The 18,156-nt window shown below is 33.7% G+C and overlaps 2 protein-coding genes across 2 annotated transcripts; both read left to right on the forward strand.

Moving 5' to 3' along the window:
* The first annotated feature begins 696 nt into the window (after positions 1-696).
* LOC123891144 (nicotinamide adenine dinucleotide transporter 1, chloroplastic-like) lies at positions 697-7,693 on the forward strand. The gene is made up of 9 exons (XM_045940966.1): positions 697-1,315; positions 1,411-1,506; positions 1,998-2,104; positions 4,009-4,057; positions 4,905-5,014; positions 5,839-5,933; positions 6,039-6,127; positions 6,209-6,303; positions 7,131-7,693. The coding sequence occupies exons 1-9, from the start codon at positions 1,231-1,233 to the stop codon at positions 7,365-7,367; spliced, it is 963 nt and encodes a 320-aa protein (XP_045796922.1). The 5' UTR covers positions 697-1,230; the 3' UTR covers positions 7,368-7,693.
* A 4,060-nt stretch (positions 7,694-11,753) lies between these two features.
* Positions 11,754-18,079, forward strand: LOC123891147 (kinesin-like protein KIN-14I). Its single transcript, XM_045940986.1, has 19 exons — positions 11,754-12,198; positions 12,344-12,510; positions 12,807-12,950; positions 13,109-13,345; positions 13,446-13,517; positions 13,911-13,979; positions 14,142-14,216; positions 14,312-14,443; positions 14,530-14,611; positions 14,743-14,838; positions 14,949-15,122; positions 15,195-15,301; positions 15,400-15,578; positions 15,773-15,934; positions 16,035-16,288; positions 16,391-16,554; positions 16,644-16,829; positions 17,180-17,688; positions 17,776-18,079. Exons 1-19 carry the CDS (start codon positions 12,075-12,077, stop codon positions 17,900-17,902), a joined length of 3,060 nt encoding a protein of 1,019 aa, XP_045796942.1. The 5' UTR covers positions 11,754-12,074; the 3' UTR covers positions 17,903-18,079.
* The last annotated feature ends 77 nt before the right edge of the window (positions 18,080-18,156 follow it).

An 18,156-nucleotide genomic window follows, 5' to 3' on the forward strand; every position in this document is an offset into this window, starting at 1 on the left:
AAAATTGACGGAAAGGACTAACTTAAAATCTAAAATAAACGTAAGGGACCAAATTGATACTTTTTAAACGTAAGAGATCAAATTGAAACCTAAAATAAACGTAAGGGACCAAATGTGTAGTTAAGCCTATAATAAATAAAGGTGAGATAAAAATAATTGAGAATTTATTTTTGATTTCACCATTTTAGAAATATGTTCCGCAAGGGGAGTTAGTAGTCTGACTTTCCTCTAATAAAAGAACACGAGTTCAATTTCTGCGGTAGTCTATTTAAGAGATAGTCTAATTCTATATATTAAAATAAAAAACGAATTTAATGTTGTGAATTTGAGAATTAGTCGTAGAGTAAGTTCAAATGACTTAAGCTACAAGAATACATTAGTCTATCAAGAGTCAAAGATCCTATTATGATGGATTATAAAAAACTAATAAACACATCTTCTTGTTAAATTAAAAAAGGTAAAACAAAATATTACTCTATTCAACTTTATAAAAGTCAAGATATTACGTCCATAAGTCCTAGTTTAACTGGCAAAAAATATCAAAATTATTAGATCGGACATCGTGACCCGAGTTTGAATCCGGGATTTCACAATTATATGAGTTTAATTTAAGTGAATTTCCTGTTTTTTTTTTTCAATATAATTTTTCCATTTTTGAGTTTCATGTTACCATCAACCTAAACATAAAGTCTAACTAAAGGTAAATGGTTTGTTTTGCAAAAGTCAATACAAACGGGATAACATGTATCTCAACTCAAAGGTACAGAGAGTTAAAAAATCTTCTCACTTTAATTAAATGATAAAAATTCTCGTCCTCAATTAAAATGAAACTTAATTAAAAAACGATAATGATAAACAAAGATTAAAGTTACTTAATAGTAATGAATGAGGAGGGAGAAAGATAGGAGTAACGATATTTTCCTCATATTTGTGGTTTGGTGTGACAGACGGAGAATCAGAGGAAAGAAACGAAACGGAATGGTTGTTTGTGAGGTGTCAATTTTGACTCCAGCGTTGAAATTCTTAGAAGAACCCTAATTTCAATTTCAATTTCATCCTCAAATCTCAAATTCAAATTCAAATTCAAATTGAAACGAGACTCTGTCTCTCCATCTCTTACCCCCAAGTCTCAGGCCATGCGACCCTCCTGCTCCTCCACCATACCCCTCTCCAAAGAGGACACTTTTTTCATCACCTTCCTCAATTCTGTTTCCATCAATTTCACAAACCATGCCTTCTTCCGATCCCCATTCCGCCGCCACTAATATCAACCCCAAGTGTCTCCTTTTCAATGCTGCCTCTGGTGCATCTGCAGGTATTCCTTTTTAGCTGCTTCAATTTTTCAATTCATTGTTAATTAATTAATTAATTAATTAATTCATTCATTCATTTCTGTTTAATTTGATTCAGGAGTTATTGCTGCTACGTTTGTGTGTCCTTTAGATGTTATCAAAACTCGATTTCAGGTTCATGGTGTGCCTCAGCTCGCTAATGGATCTGTTAAAGGTATGTTTTTTTTTACTTCTTATAGGAGGATACAATGGTTGGAATTGGATAACCAACTCTTTTAATCACTTATAGCATAAGTGATTATGGATAAGCTATTTCTAAAACAAAAGATATAATGAAGTCAAATTGTTTTCATTTTAGTTATAAGCTGTTTTCATAAGTTAGTTACCCTGAAGAGCTTATGAAAATAAGCTGAAAAGAGCTTATGGGCATTTCATAAGTTGTTTTTAGAAGTTCTTATGCCAGTAAATAAGCTCAAATAAGTCAATCCAATTGAGCCTACCTAATGAAGAGTTGCCATGTAGATAATTCTAAATACTCACTGTTCAGTATTTTACTTTGAGAATTTAATTAAATAGTCTACTTCAGATATGAGCTTTTTTAGTATTATAACATGAAGGATATAACAATATTATGAAAGTTAGTTGATAGTTGGTCAACTGAAACTGGATACTGAAATTTTGGTGATTGGGTGCTTTTGTTGTCAGGCAGTGTAATATTCGCTAGTTTGCAACAAATATTTCACAAGGAGGGGTTACGTGGCATGTACCGTGGACTAGCTCCCACTGTGTTAGCTTTGCTTCCAAATTGGGCGGTGAGTCCTTTGCTCTCCTCATCAATGTTTTATTTGCGACTTCACGTTGATTATATTCTTAATGAAGTATACGGCAAATAGAATACCGACAAATTTATTAGGTTCCTGTCTAATATTTGTAACCTTGTCAATTCTAGCCTCAAATTGCCAATGAAATATATCGAAATCTAATAACTAGTAAAGCCTACCTCACTCTTGGGAAAGGATGACATTTGCGAAACTGCTTTGTTATAGATATTTGTTTCGAGATACTTCATGTACACCATAAGTGCAGTAGTCACACATAGTCTGTCATGTGCCCTGCAACTAACTGATCAAGATAGTTATAGGTTGTTACAGTTTGTTAGAACTCCAGCTACCTATAGATAGAACTCCATGTTGTACGATTCAGAATTAAGAAATGAAAATCTAGATTTAAAATATTCTAAAGAATAACTAAATGAACCAAGAGTTCATCTTCTAACGCACTACATACTTTAGAGTCCACGTGTCATGTTGTTGCTCTGAAATGGCAGGGTATGAAGTCATTTATGCGCAACTTCCTCGCTGAGCAGAAATTTTGAGTGTTTTATGATTTCTTGACAAAGATTTTTTTTCCCAGTGTAAATCCAGCTAGCCTTTTATATTTTGAGTCTGGTTTGAAGTGACTAAATTATCTGATTGGGCTTTACTACATTATACAACAATAACCAAAGTTTTTTCCCACTAAATCGGATCAGCTGTGTAAATTAGATAATGCCATAATGACCTGTCACAAGCCATAACTTTTCGTCACCTTGTTGCTAATTATTGGATCACCTTCCATCTTGTCTATCTTATTTACTGGTGCTTCCTTGAGTTTTCTTCGCACATGTTCAAATTACTTAAAAATTAGACTATCATATTTTCTACAATGGGAGCTACCTTCAAGTATCTTTTGAATGCTTTCTTTCTCTCTCCTATCTTAACTTATATGACCGAGGACCACCCATTCGCCTCAACATTTTTATCTTTGCAACATTAAGCTTAGTTTTTTGTTAGCTCTTTATCACCATCACCCAACATTCTATTCAGCAGGACGAGGACATTGCAGGTCTTATAGTTGTGCGGTAAATTTTTTCTTATATCTTGAATTATTGACTGTTATTTTTCTATCACAAATTACACTTGATTTCTTCTTCTGCTTTATCCACCCGATTTGATTCCTATTGTTGACATCTTCAATTACCCTATCATTTTGTTTCATGAATCTAAGTTGTTAATAAATGTAGACTATGCTCTGCAGTGAAGTTGATAAATACAACGAGTGTGCTAGTTTTTTTATTAAAAAGGGAAATGAAGATACAAAGATACTAGTAGAAAACAAGAAAAAATCTCCAATAAGTTTTTATAAGCCAACTGATATGTTGGCTTATAATAATGGAAATTTCAATAGTTGTGGATGTAGTTTAAATAGGACTAGTTAGAGCTTGGGGACCAATTGCTCAAGACACAAGTTAAAGTTAATATAACCGGATACTAAGAAACAAAGTGGACAAACCATTTAAGTCAAATAAATTATGGAAAATCTTACACATGTAGCAGATGCATGGAGAATACTAAGTATTGGACTTAAGGCACCAATTGAAATTGCTAAAAGACCTCCAGACTAACCAAAGCAAAACTAGTAAACCACCTGCTGACCCCAGTAATTCTTGATAGTTGTAACGTAAGTCACAGCAGAGCTGTCAGTATTATGATGAGGCTTAATAGTATTTTTATGGCTAATCAAGTATAGTCCTTTGATCTATAAGCTTGCGCCTTTTTCTTCTTCTTGTTGCCTAATCAATATCTAGTCTGTCTACATGCTTTTTCGAAAGCGTATCACTTATATGATTATATCTTATGTTATAATTAAGTGTTCTAAATGTACTGTAACCTTGCAGGTTTATTTTACTATGTATGAGCAGTTCAAAAGCCTTCTTCATTCTGATGGTTAGTCCATTGCTGGTTACTTTCACATTGAATTGAACTAAATAAGGGGGGGGTTGCTGAGGTTATTCTTTTTGTGATGTAAATAGTCTACTTATTGATTTCTATTTTTGGAGCTGCCAACTTGCTTTGTTTTAGCCTATCAAGCCCCTAGATACTTCAAAAATGGATAAGCATTGGTGTCCATACTTCTCAAATACCTTAAGTACCTACTATTTTTTTTTTATTCTTTTTAAAAATATTGCCCCCAATACTTCTCAAATACATATTTAATACATCTGACCAACTAAAAACAGAATTGGCATTTGGATACCATACATTTTCTGTGTTTTACTAGCTAAAGACACTTCATTTTTTTGTGACACATTTCATGACATGAAAATATGTCATGAAAATATATGTCACTTTTAGAAGTGTCCCACATTGGATGATATATGAAAATGAGTTTATAAGTGGGAGACACCCTTCATCTTAAATGCCAGTTTCGTAGGGGTTAGGCAAAATTTTAAGAGTGACTATGCCTACTTAAGTTGTTTATTTTTCCAGAAAATCGTGCTCATCATATATTGACAAATGATTATTGATTTATGTTACACAAAACACACACATAAACACTAAGTATCTTTTATTTTAATAAACTGTGATCCTTATAATGTGATTGCCTCTTAACAAACATTGTGCATTTATGTTACACACAATCATATATCGACAAATGCCTCTTGGCCATATTGTATCTTGTTTTTTCAAAATTTCTTGTGTCCCTGTATTTGTGTCGTACTATCTGCGGGCTTCTTAGGTTTTACCGAGTTGCAGAGATGTACAAATTACAATAACTATGATATATATGCAGATGAAAGCCATCACCTTTCCGTTGGAGCTAATATGGTAGCTGCTGCTGGTGCTGGAGCTTCAACTACCTTGTTTACAAATCCGCTTTGGGTTGTCAAGACTAGACTTCAAGTGCGTTTTTTCAATTCATGTTGAATGTTCTAATTATTTGATTATCTTAGCAGCCATTCTCACATAATTGGCGTAATGCATGAGCTACTTGTACTCTTTGTGGTATATAAATATGAAATTACTCCCACCGTTTATTTTTATAAGCCACCTTTTGAGGAAAAAAATTGTCCTTAAATATACGTTTCTTTTCAATTACTAGATACATTTATTACTTTTTTCTAAATAAACCTCTAATTAATACCATTAAGTGTCTTGGATTATGAAAAGCCAAAGTTAATTATATACATATACAAAAGGATATTTTAGGTACATCTATACATAAACTAGACACTAAATACACCGCCCTCTTTTCTTAATAGTATATGTGAAAACTACAAACATCACTTATTAAAAGGGACTGAGGGAGTAGTACATTATTGGAGTGTAAAATGCTCTTTCACTGTCTCATTTACGTTAGTGTCATGAAATTCAATACTTTACAGTTTTCCTTTTCATTCTGGCATGCAGTTTCTAGAGTTATGTGGTAAGGCATGCAGTTTCTAGAATTATGTGGTAAAAAGATAGAGCACATAAAACAGCTAGTTTTCTTTGTCTTGACCAAATCATATTTATTTATTTATTATCAGGAACAACGGTTTAGGTACATTGGAGTGATAACTATACAATATACCTCATAATAATAGTATCGATAAACTCCATCTTACATGTATTATTATGTATTGAAATCCTAGATAAACAATAGAACTACAGAGTTTTTCTTTTCTTGATTATAATCAATGCATGTGCATATTCTGCATCATAAGTTTGCTGCCTTTTTTATGCAGACTCAGGGAATGAGACCTGGTGTGGTGCCATATAAGAGCACATTATCTGCATTGAGTAGAATTGCACATGAGGAGGGCATACGGGGGCTGTACAGGTTGGTGTTCTTCAATCATGAATGCAACAGGATGGTCAATGGACATGCCATCATAATTAATAGTAAACACTTTATTGACATTTGTATATTCTTTACCATAAACAGTGGCCTTGTACCTGCTCTAGCTGGTATCAGTCATGTTGCCATTCAATTCCCGATGTATGAAACAATAAAATTTTATTTAGCAAATCAAGGTAATTTCACGCCTGTTCTCATTCTATGTGAACTCTTGGAAATTTTGGCTGTTACTTAGTTTGATCACTATTTTGTATTAGATGACGCGGCAGTAGATAAACTTGGTGCACGTGATGTTGCTATTGCTTCATCAGTATCCAAACTTTTTGCATCCACATTGACATATCCACACGAGGTATGTTGCTGAATAACACTTTTTTTTTTTTTTTTGCAATGAGCTGAATAACACTTTTTAGTTCAAGATATTTTTGCACAATCGTAGGTAAAGCATACTTCTAGATGCCTGGTCTTGCGAATGAAATAGTTACCAATCATTTGATGGAAAAATAATTTACAATCCTTCTTCAACGTCTATGAAATAGTCTTTAAACATTCCAAGAATAATACTTTCTTTTTTGCAATTAGCTTTTTCTTGAATATTTTTGTTGGGTTATGAGGGGAGTCTGGGAGTGGGAGATTATCACATTGCGTTGGACATTGCATCTCCACCCAAAATCTTAAGACATTAGGTATATGAATCATCTCACTTATATATTGTTCAACACTCACTTTTCCATCTAATGAGGCAGAGATTGGTGTGTCAAGTGAGTTAGAAGCTCCGCTGACCACCATTGTCAAGAAGACTTTTGACACAAGGAGTCGGTCCCTTTAGTTACCATCAACTCTAATACTACTATTGGACCATGAGGGGGACTTGTGGATCATTACATTGGGTCTTGAGCAATCACATAGTAAAGTGTGCACCACATCTTAACCCACAAAACATAGAGACATTAGGCATATGAGTCGTCTCACTTATATAGTGTTTAACATCCATTTTTTTCTCGACAAAACAATTTTGAGCATACACTTTTTTCATCCTTTCCTTTCCTCTTTCACTGTCAACTTAGAGAGCATATCCCTGAGAATTGAGCCAGGATTTTTGAATTCAATATTACTTATTTTATCATTCTTTGGGCTGACAAATATTAGAAAGTAACACATTTTGGCTGTTGTTTGCAGGTTGTACGTTCCAGATTACAAGAACAAGGGCATCACTCAGAGAAACGATACTCTGGTATGATTGACTGTATTAGAAAGGTTTTTCACCAAGAAGGTGTACCTGGTTTTTACCGAGGATGTGCCACCAACCTTTTAAGGACAACACCAGCTGCCGTAATCACATTCACCAGCTTTGAAATGATACACCGATTTCTTGTTTCACATTTTCCTTCTGATCCACAGCCTCATATTTTGTGATATGATTGATCACAAAGATGGTCATGGTCATCTTTCATCTATAACAGTAGATCTAAAACATTAGCAAGTCCAGCTGATTAAAATCACTCTCCTGGCAATGCATATACCATTCTTTATATATTTAGTTATTTTAAGGTAGAGCAACACATCATTTCAACAACAATTGAAACTGGTTTCCCTGGTCAAACTTCTGCAAGGTCATTGTGTCTGTACTTTGTAGGGAGACAGAGGGATATAATTATAGATTTGATAATGACGAAAAAGATGATAGTTGTACGAGACTATGAGGATGTCATTTATTTTATTTGCAAACTGCTTTATAATCCTATCTTAAACTCTACAACTATTGCTGCTTCACATCTCTTACACCTAGCATCCTGGAATTTAGATTCAGAGTTAGAATACTTATCACATCAAAATAATCTTGGTTCACGGGTCAAGTCATTTTGATATGGTAATATGGTAAAAAGATGTAAAGAATGGATATGGATTTTGTGCAGTCACTAATTGCATGCAGTCGTGCAGTCACTGCTTCCTGACCGTCTGATCTATAATTTTATGACGGAAATTTCACATTATATAAAATTAGAATATTCCTTTATTATGGACGGTCTGATCAAGATTGGACAGTCAGGAATCCATGACTGCACGACTGCATGCAATCAGTGACTGCACATAATCTGGATCTGTAATATGTTTCTTTTCATCTACTAATAATACTATCTATATGTAGTTCTCTATGTGATATTTTTTTGTCGTATATCCCTACAAAACAAAATGTATTACCACAATTTCCTGGTTTCCTATATTCTTGCAATGTCCTACTTTAACTAAAGACTGTTGTGACCCTGCACACACTACATGTGGCGACACTGCCCTGTCCACCACTGCAGTGCAAGTGGCGATGCTGACACCGTCACCATTAATGCTTGCACTGTAGTGGTGGACATGGCAGTGTCGTCACATGCAGTGTTTGCAGGGGCACAATAACCTTTGGCTAAACTAGGACATTGCAATAATTAAATAGTAAACTAGGACATTGTGATAATTTTTTTTTTTTTGGGATACATGGCAAAAAAAATCTAATTAATAGAAAATGAGACATGCTCCCCATTTGTTCTAGTACTAGTACATGTACCCTGGAAATACTGTGTTTTGGATATTCAATAGCAAACTGAGGGTGTGCTACTGCTAGAGATTTTTTTTGTGACGAGTATAATGAATAGTGCCCAGGTCCTAAGGATAGGATTAGAAGTCATAAGTATCTGTTGCATGTGAATATGGTGTGTCAGTTTATCAGTAAACTTCACTTTAGGAGAGTTATGCTGTCAAAATCTTGAGTGTGACTTCCAGTACCAAACAAAACGTTCAACAGCAGCAAGGTTTATGTCTAGCAATAGAACGCGTTTCTACAAAATTCTATGCTAAATTGCCAAACAATTTTAATTGGAGTCAATTTTACAAAATCAAATTTTCTACCTGACACTCGTGAGAGGTTGTGATTTCATTTCACCATGTAAGTCTTTGTTTTTTTATGTGTGATCATGGGATCATAAATCTTCGTTATAATGAGCAATTTGTCTTGTCATGACATTCAAATTCAGAGTTTTCTCCCACTTTAAACTAGCCAAATTGTATGATACAAAAAAAAAAACTAAAATCCAATTGTAATAATGTAGACATTAACATTTATGTTTGTCTTCTTTTCAACCATGTCAAATAAGTTGTCATAGTCTTATGCTAACCTAAGGATGTACATCATGTATATGTTTTCACTTTTCAAATATCTCAATATTAATCTTTATAAGGTAAAATATACAAATATTTGACTCGAGCTTTCCCCACCTTTATATTGAATTCTTGTATATTGATACAATTTGTTGATGGAAATGATTATAGAAAAAGGGATACATATTATTTATATAGAAAATATGATTGAATTTTGGGGGGAGAAGGGTATGCATTACATAATGAAGTGCATGTGCTTCCATAGTATGATGTGGCTGGCCACCTTAATGAATTAATCCGCATATAATTTGTAGACTGGAAAGTGATGTTAACCTCACAAAGAGGCTTCATGAATATAATCATATATTCAAGCTGGGCTCCCTCAACATGTGAAACTCATAAAGAAAAAAGCAATAACACCTAACTTTAATTAACCTTTCAATAATAACTAATTATAAGCTGTCTTAAATTAGTTTGTATATTCAAATAATAATTTAAAATTAATGGTTAACTTTAGCAATTACCACCAACTATGGTCCCCATGCCATGTATAATATTAATCAAATACAAAAGAAACGTAGCAATTTCATTACTTGCTAGTTGCTAATGTATTTTATGGATTGCCAACTAATAATAATAATACTAGTGTTTTTTTTCTTTCTTTTTTTGGAAAAACTAGTGTATTATTTTTTTTCCAAGAGAAATGATCCCGATACTCTGAATTTCAACCGTGAAGTAGAGCTCTGATAATCTAGAGTTCGATTATGAAGTAAGTAAAATCTAATAAAAAATTATCTTAGGAATCAAACTTTGATTTTCTCAAACAACTCTATTTATCTATATTAAGGGTAGAATTTTTAGCCACTAGGTTGTCTGACAAAAAAAATGGTTTGTGAGTGCTAATTGAGGATAGTTTTCTTGTACGGTGAGTGAAAAAGTTTACACCGTCAACTAATCACAACTCATCATTTTTAGACTTTTAAATTAGATTCTTGTCAACATATATCAATTAAATTCTTGTTAATTTATGGTAAAACCAATAAATATTTTAAAATATTGGTTAAATAAAAATTATTTTAAAGAATTTGATATTTAACACATTAATTAATAATAATATAGAACGTTTAATTTTATCAAAATCATAATAAGATGCATTGCAGTTTTAATAACATTTTATTTTATTTATTTTTTGTTTGATATTTTTTTAAAAATAATTGAGATTAAGATAAGATAAGGGACATGCCTACCAACATTCTTACATGGCTGATAGTGATTGTTAGATTGACGTATTGGATTATTGACTGTAGCTAAAGGCATGCCACGTGGAGGAATACCATTCTTCAGTCCACTTGGATTGGCCGTCGGATCATTTTCTTTTCTTTCACACATTTAAGTACGCTCCCGTGGGCCTTCCCGAACCTAAACTGATTCGGTTCCGAACCACCTATTTGAATTTTCTTGAACGTTACTTTACGGGATGATGTGATTCATAGACTAATCAAAATAAAACGGTGTACAATAAAATATCATAAATCCTTAATTTTAAATAATTGTTTACGTACTTGCAACATTCGTATTCGTATCTTCCTTATTTTATGATCCTTAATTAAGCTAGAAACTTGGAATAAAATAGAAGAAAATTATATGCAAGAAGTAACAATGACAAGTCAAGCAAGCTTTTCATGTGACCAAGCGGTTGTTCATAAGTGGATGGGCTTCATGAGTCTCAATGGAACAGTAGAAACATAATTCGTGACAATAATAATGTCTTAAGAGTTAAGATCAAATCAGAATTGTTAACTGCCTATGGTTGGCTAGTTGGTAGTATTTTATCATTTTGTTCATGACTGCTAGCTTAGAAATATTCTTATATGACCCAAATTCTTTCTTAGTCACACACAAGAAGAAGTAAATGTAATTAAATAATATATTTTCTTAAATAATTATATGATTTATTGTGTTTTGAGTGTGTGACCAAATGAGATTTCTTGGTCTCTCGACCATGTAAGAATATCTCGCTAGCTCCATAGTAACTAACTTAACAGATAAGGACTTTAGAGCAAGCCAAAAGACATTATCTTAGGGTTTCAGAAAGAAATTCACACATGAAAAAGTCTTGTGTGGTCACAAAGATTTAGTCGCACTCACGTGTTAAATAAATGGTAAAAAGAAAAAATAATTAAATAATGTATATTTTTAAAATAAGTAAATAATATATATTTTATGTGAGTGTCACTAAATGAAGTGATTAAATGTTTTTTTTTTTGTCAGGTAATCTAGTGGCTAGAATTTCACTTTTAATAGGTGAATAAGTGAAGTATCTGAGATTCGAACACCGACTCTACATATAAAAAATACGATGTTTCTATCGACGGAGCTAAATTCACATGACAGAGGGATATAATGTTAATATGTTAATGGTTAGTACTAGACTACTAGATATTGATATATGTAAATTCAGTTGAGGTGATCCAATTAAATTTGAATTGTAGGCAGTAATTACAGTAAGCGTTAGCTTAGGAAGCAAATTGAAGGTTTGAAAAGTGGTAGAGAGAGGTATGGAGCTAGGTTCGGGTTTGAGTCTGTGACTGAAAAAAGAAACCTAACTGTGACTAAGACTCTCTCACACTCAGAGTATAAACCCATTTTTTAATACTGAGAGAGAGAGAAAGAAAAAGAGCATGTTGTGTGTGCTTATAGTAGTGAAAGAGTATAATCACTTACTCTGTATCTCTGTATTGAGAGAAATTTAGTAACAACAAACAAAGGAAAGAAAAAATCTCAACAACATCAACCAACCAACCAACCATAATAATAATAATATCTGAAACTCACGCAATTCCACTTTCCATTTTCTTTCTTTTCTCTCTTTCCCTCACCTCAGATTCTTTCCTCTCTCTTTCTGCAATTCCACTTTTCTCATCCAATTCTTCTTCACCACATGAATGAGACTCTACATTGTTGATAACATTTTGAGTCATGGCATCAGAGGCATCATCATCCTTGTCATTTTCAGTTGCATCTGTTGTTGAAGATGTCCTTCAACAACACGGTCATCGCCTCAAACATCTTGATTTAGATTCCAGGATAGCACAACAAGCTGGTATTTTCTCATCATAATTATGTTTTCTAATTTATGTTAATCAATAATAGTAATATTAATGTATCTGTTTATTTGCATTGCAGTTATGTGGATTTTGTATAATTTATTTATCCAGAAATTATGAAATGTTTGATTTGATATGCAGCATCTAGAAGATATGAAGCAGCAGGGTGGTTAAGAAAAATGGCTGGAGTTGTTGCAGCTAAAGATTTACCGGCAGAGCCATCGGAGGAAGAGTTTAGGCTTGGTTTGAGAAGTGGAATTATCTTATGTAATGTTATTAATAAGGTTCAATCTGGAGCTGTTCCTAAGGTCAATCTACCTACCTAGATTAGATCCTACTTCTATTTCATTTACTATTGTTTCTTTACATTTTACATTAAATTGAACTACGTGGTTGGGTTGGGATCAAGTGATCAATGAACTTTAGTTAAGAATTGATCGGGAGAACCTTAGTTTTGATCCCCGACAAGGAACAATTATTGGTCAAACTTTACTTACCTCCTGGTCGAACTTTGAATTACTAGAGTCACTTTTCCTTAAGAACTAGAGGGTTAAGACCAAAAAATAATAATTTATGTTGTATTGTATTTTTTTTTTCTTTTTAGGTTGTGGAGAGTCCTGTTGATTCTGCAATGATCCCTGATGGAGCACCATTATCAGCATATCAATATTTTGAAAATGTGAGAAATTTTCTGGTGGCTGTACAAGAAATTGGAATTCCTACCTTTGAGGCATCTGATCTGGAACAAGTATGTAATTATCAATTATTGGATACTTATTACTATGAAATTCAATTGTTAATTACTAATATGTATCACCTCAAATTCAGTTGTTAATAACACCAGATGTACTTTTGGCATTTCATATGTGCAAACTTTAATGATGTACTATGCTGCTGAATTTTTAGGGAGGAAAATCATCCAGGATTGTGAACTGCATCTTGGCCCTTAAATCCTACGGTGAATGGAAACAGAATGGGGCAAATGGTGTGTGGAAATTTGGTGGAAATCTCAAACCTACTATTTCTTCAAAATCTTTTGTGAGAAAAAACTCGGAACCATTTACTAATTCCTTGTCAAGGACCTCATCGATCAACGAAAAAACTCTGTCTACTCTTAGTTCTGATTTTGAGTCTGATAAAATGGTAGGTAAGCTTGATTTTTTGTGATATTATACCTGCCCTGGACTTGCCTTGTTGAACTGGAAGAATAAGTAATGAAATTTTTACATTTCTATTTTTGCAGTCTGGTTCCCATTCTTTGAGTATGCTTGTTCGTTCTATTCTTTCAGATAAGAACCCGGAAGAAATTCCAATGGTAAGGGGATATACGGTTCTCCGTGGTTCTATTCTATGTGTTTCATATTACCTACTGCATTTCATCACAACTTTGATAATCAAGTTAAACCTTATAGAGTACATGCATGTTATGTTACTTGTTTCAAAACTCAAATCTCATGTACTAATCAAAATCAAGTTCATCATAACTTTACAAATCAAGTTGGAATTAGCTTCCGCGTCTCACTTTTTTCAGAAACTCTGTCATTTAACTTCTCCATATAATCTTATTAGATGTTGTTTTTTTGTGTGTAAGTGAAGAACTTATTTTGATTGAACAAAATCCATTAGCTAAAAACTAATGCCATCTAGGCCTAAGTTTGTCTTTGAAACTGCTTGTTTTTAAGTAATAATTTTCTTCTGCATGGAACAGTTGGTTGAATCTGTTTTGAATAAGGTTGTAGAGGAGTTTGAACATCGAATTGCAAGCCAAGGTGAACAGGTATGGCACTTTTCTCCTTCTAGTAATGTCACTAGTTTTTAGGGGATTGACGGTCATTTTATGTTCCATCTGTTTACCCCAGTTTAGAGAATAATTGTCTTTGCTTAAATTTATTTTCATGACAAGAGGTTCTTGTTTACTTCAATATCATGTAACTTACAGACAAAAATAACTTTAAGAGATAATGTTTCTGAAAGGAATGGATCCGCGTCGAAGGTTGTTGTGGCAGATAAAAAGGTAACATGAATCGGCTTTTATTAACATGTTACAGAAACTCAATGAAGCTTGAAAATGCTTTATTTCTTTAAGTCATTGATTTTATGATTGATTAGGTGGAGAACAAGATTCATATGGTAGCTAAGAAAGAGGTTCGCATTGATAAAAATTGTGTGGCTACTGAGGAATTGCAACGCCAACACCTGAAGCAGCAAATGCTCTTTGACCAACAGCAAAGAGACATTCAAGTATAGAATCTGAGATAATTAATGCCATTTTATTCGTTGCAGATTTTCACCGTACGAGTATAATTTTCGTTTTTCATATTTTGTAGGAGCTAAAGCTCACTCTTCACACCACAAAAGCTGGGATGCAGTTCATGCAAATGAAATTTCATGACGAGTTTTCCAATCTTGGTAAGGATGTGTGATCAATTCATGCTACCATCTTCTTGCTTTTCTTCTCCTCCTTGTTTTGGTGTCTTCTGTTCTGACAGGTGGATGAGATGCTGCATCTTACATAACTTTTCTGGTATTTTTCTTTGCAGGAATGCACATTCATGGCTTAGCTCACGCGGCTTCGGGATATCATAGAGTTCTTGAAGAAAATCGCAAACTATACAATGAAGTCCAAGATCTAAAGGGTAATAAGATTATGGTTGGCTGGTAGCTTTAGGCCCAACTCCCATTCAATTCTTTGTAAGGTTTTCGTTGATCCAATAACTGACTTAAGGTGGATGATTTTGTTTGTTAGGAAGTATTAGGGTATACTGTCGAGTAAGACCCTTCTTTCCTGGACAACCAAACCAATTGAGCGCAGTGCAAAATATAGAAGATGGAACTCTCACAGTTAGTATTCCTTCAAGAAATGGGAAGGGACAACGATCCTTCAACTTTAACAAAGTCTTTGGACCATCTGCTACCCAAGGTTGGTTTGGGACTTTGGGTTCATATTCCAAAATTATTTTTAGTGTGATTGAAATTTAATCTCATGTTGCAGCGGAGGTCTTCCTTGATATGCAGCCACTTATTAGATCTGTTCTTGATGGTTATAATGTTTGCATATTTGCATATGGTCAAACAGGATCAGGAAAAACTTACACAATGGTAAGGTCCACTAAAAATTTTCTGTGACAAATTTAGAAACTTTAAAAAATATACTTTTATTTAATGACCTTTTTCTTATTTATGTTTTTTACATGTAGACTGGACCAAAAGAGATCACAGAGAAAAGCCAAGGTGTAAATTACAGGGCTCTAAGCGATTTGTTTTTTATAGCAGATCAAAGAAAGGACACTTTCCACTATGATGTTTATGTTCAAATGATTGAGATTTATAATGAGCAAGTCAGGGATCTATTGGTCACTGATGGAACAAACAAAAGATATCCTTTCATCAGTTATTTGATTCTCTTTTGAAAAGAGATTATAAATACCTCCAGGTCTAGTATAACTTTGAAAATGACTAAAACATAAGTAGTATTCACTGCGGCTTTAAACCTTTTCAATAAATATTGGTTAAGTTCTTTTCACAATGAAAACAACCTTTAATCATGATGTTTTCCTTAACTGTTAATACATTAGAAATTCGTAGTAGCTCTCACAAAGGGCTCAGTGTGCCAGATGCAAGCCTTGTTCCTGTGTCGTCAACTATTGATGTTATTGAACTAATGAACCTTGGCCATAGGAACCGTGTTGTTGGAGCAACAGCCCTTAACGACCGCAGTAGCCGATCTCATAGGTATACTCTATTCATTTTCCTGTTATCCTCTCGTGTTTTTGTGATGGTATTTCATGGAAAGAAGTTAACTGTTGTCTTCTTAAAATTTTCAATTTTGCAGTTGCTTGACTGTTCATGTTCAAGGAAGAGATTTGACATCTGGAGCTACCATCCGCGGATGCATGCATTTGGTTGACTTAGCAGGCAGTGAAAGGGTAGATAAGTCTGAGGCCACTGGAGAAAGACTAAAAGAGGCACAGCATATTAACAAATCTCTATCAGCTTTGGGCGATGTCATTGCTTCGCTTGCTCAGAAAAACTCACATGTACCTTATAGAAATAGTAAACTCACACAATTGCTCCAAGATTCACTTGGTAAGTTTTAAGAAGTTAGTTCGCTACATATGTTCTTTTTGATTCCTGTGTGATGTGATACAATTCTTTAGAATTCTCATAATGTTGGTGGGTTTATTTTAGGAGGACAGGCTAAGACACTGATGTTTGTTCACATAAGTCCTGAAAGTGATGCAATTGGAGAAACAATTAGTACTTTAAAATTTGCAGAAAGAGTTGCTACAGTTGAACTTGGTGCTGCTCGAGTAAACAAAGATGGTGCAAATGTTAAAGAGCTCAAAGAACAGGTTGATTTTCAAATCTAACCTCTTTGGTTATTCTTCATAATTTTTTCGCTTCAATTATATGTAAGTCTAACTATTTAATCATGTTTCAGATTGCCAGCCTTAAGGCAGCACTGGGAAGAAAAGAAGGGGAATCAGAACATTCTTTTTCCGGAAGCTCCGAAAAATATAGGATAAAGGCTAGTGAGGTATCCCCTTATCAAATAAACCAGCGGGTTGCAGACACTGGTGATCAGCTTAGATGCCGACGACCAATGGTTGAAGTTGGCAATATAGAGGTATGCTTGTTTTATTTCCCTGTGGTTTTCTTATGTTGATGTTGGTAAAGTATGCATGTCAAATTTCTAAATAGTAATCCCTTATATTTAGTATAGGAACAAACACATGGTTACTGATGATTTAATGAGGTCCTCAAGATACAGTTTTTGTGTACTCAACTCCCTAAATTGTCTAGAAACAAATACTTCAAATATTAGAAAATGAAAACTTTTGGGTCAAGCTATGCATGAAATGTTCAGATAAAGTCCTATTGCAGAGATTTTACTTGATATTAGATTGTGAGATATAATTTCATAGAGCAAAATTTGTTTGGTTACTGCTATTCCATGTTAAACTATTCTTCCTGCAGCTTCAGAGTAAAATCATAATGAGGCAGAAAACTCAAAGCATTGACTTTGATGAGATATCAGCAAATTCACCACCCTGGCCCCCAGTAAATAGTCTTGCACAAAATGATGGGGAGGACGACAAAGAAACAGGTTCTGGAGAGTGGGTTGATAAGGTAATGGTAAACAAGCTAGATGCAAACAAAACTGAGAACCTCTTGGAATGTTGGCAAGAAAGCAATGGAAACTTATCTGAATCCTTTTATCAGACATATCTCCAAGATTCTTCCAAAATGTACTCAGAACAGTCTTATAATAATAACATGTTCATGGGAGGTAACCAGTTTAGTAGCATTATGATGGGTTCAGATGACAACATGGATGAGATTGATGCTGCAACCAGTGATTATTCCTCAGAACCTGATTTGCTTTGGCAATTTAATCATTCTAAACTTACCAGTTTGACTAATGGAATTGGATCAAAGACTATTATGAGATCTGTCTCAAAGGCAACAAAAAGTCCAGAATTGAGGTAATATAAAATGTTTCTATTTCAGATTTTCTTTTTCTTTATTTAACTATTTATTGGATATTAATAACCATTTTGCTAATTTTTCAGAAAGAGTTCTGTTCATTCTTCTCTCGGTCCTTCACCTTCGTTCAAACAATCGAAAGTTGTCTCACATAGGACAGGAAGAAGTCCAGCTCCTATTGACATGAAACGTAAAACTGGGAGTAGAAAGTAAAACATGTTATTCAAAATGTAAAGAGTGATTATTTTTGCTATAATTTCTCCATCTTTGGTTTGTTATTTTTGTAATATGTAATCACACAGATAATGGAGCAATAATGCCCGTTGCTTTGCTTGTATAATTTTTTATTTTTTTATACTTTAAAGGGTGTAAATTAAAAAATTTAAACTACTTTTTTTTGTGTACACTTTAAATTCCTCGCCTACTGTAATGATTTTTCATATACAACTTATATCAAGTCACCTTAA

This window comes from Trifolium pratense, linkage group LG6, assembly GCF_020283565.1.
Source record: "Trifolium pratense cultivar HEN17-A07 linkage group LG6, ARS_RC_1.1, whole genome shotgun sequence".
Classification (NCBI taxonomy): Eukaryota; Viridiplantae; Streptophyta; class Magnoliopsida; order Fabales; family Fabaceae; genus Trifolium; species Trifolium pratense.

What these genes read in the sequence shown, in the direction of transcription:
- LOC123891144 (XM_045940966.1), top strand. Translation starts at nt 1,231, where the DNA reads ATGCCTTCTTCCGATCCCCATTCCGCCGCCACTAATATCAACCCCAAG. An exon ending in TGCCTCTGGTGCATCTGCAG is followed by an intron (nt 1,316 to 1,410) that starts GTATTCCTTTTT and finishes AATTTGATTCAG; the next exon opens with GAGTTATTGCTGCTACGTTT. An exon ending in TTGTCAAGACTAGACTTCAA is followed by an intron (nt 5,015 to 5,838) that starts GTGCGTTTTTTC and finishes TTTTTTATGCAG; the next exon opens with ACTCAGGGAATGAGACCTGG.
- LOC123891147 (XM_045940986.1), top strand. Translation starts at nt 12,075, where the DNA reads ATGGCATCAGAGGCATCATCATCCTTGTCATTTTCAGTTGCATCTGTT. An exon ending in TTGTTGTGGCAGATAAAAAG is followed by an intron (nt 14,217 to 14,311) that starts GTAACATGAATC and finishes ATGATTGATTAG; the next exon opens with GTGGAGAACAAGATTCATAT. An exon ending in ACTGATGGAACAAACAAAAG is followed by an intron (nt 15,579 to 15,772) that starts ATATCCTTTCAT and finishes AACTGTTAATAC; the next exon opens with ATTAGAAATTCGTAGTAGCT.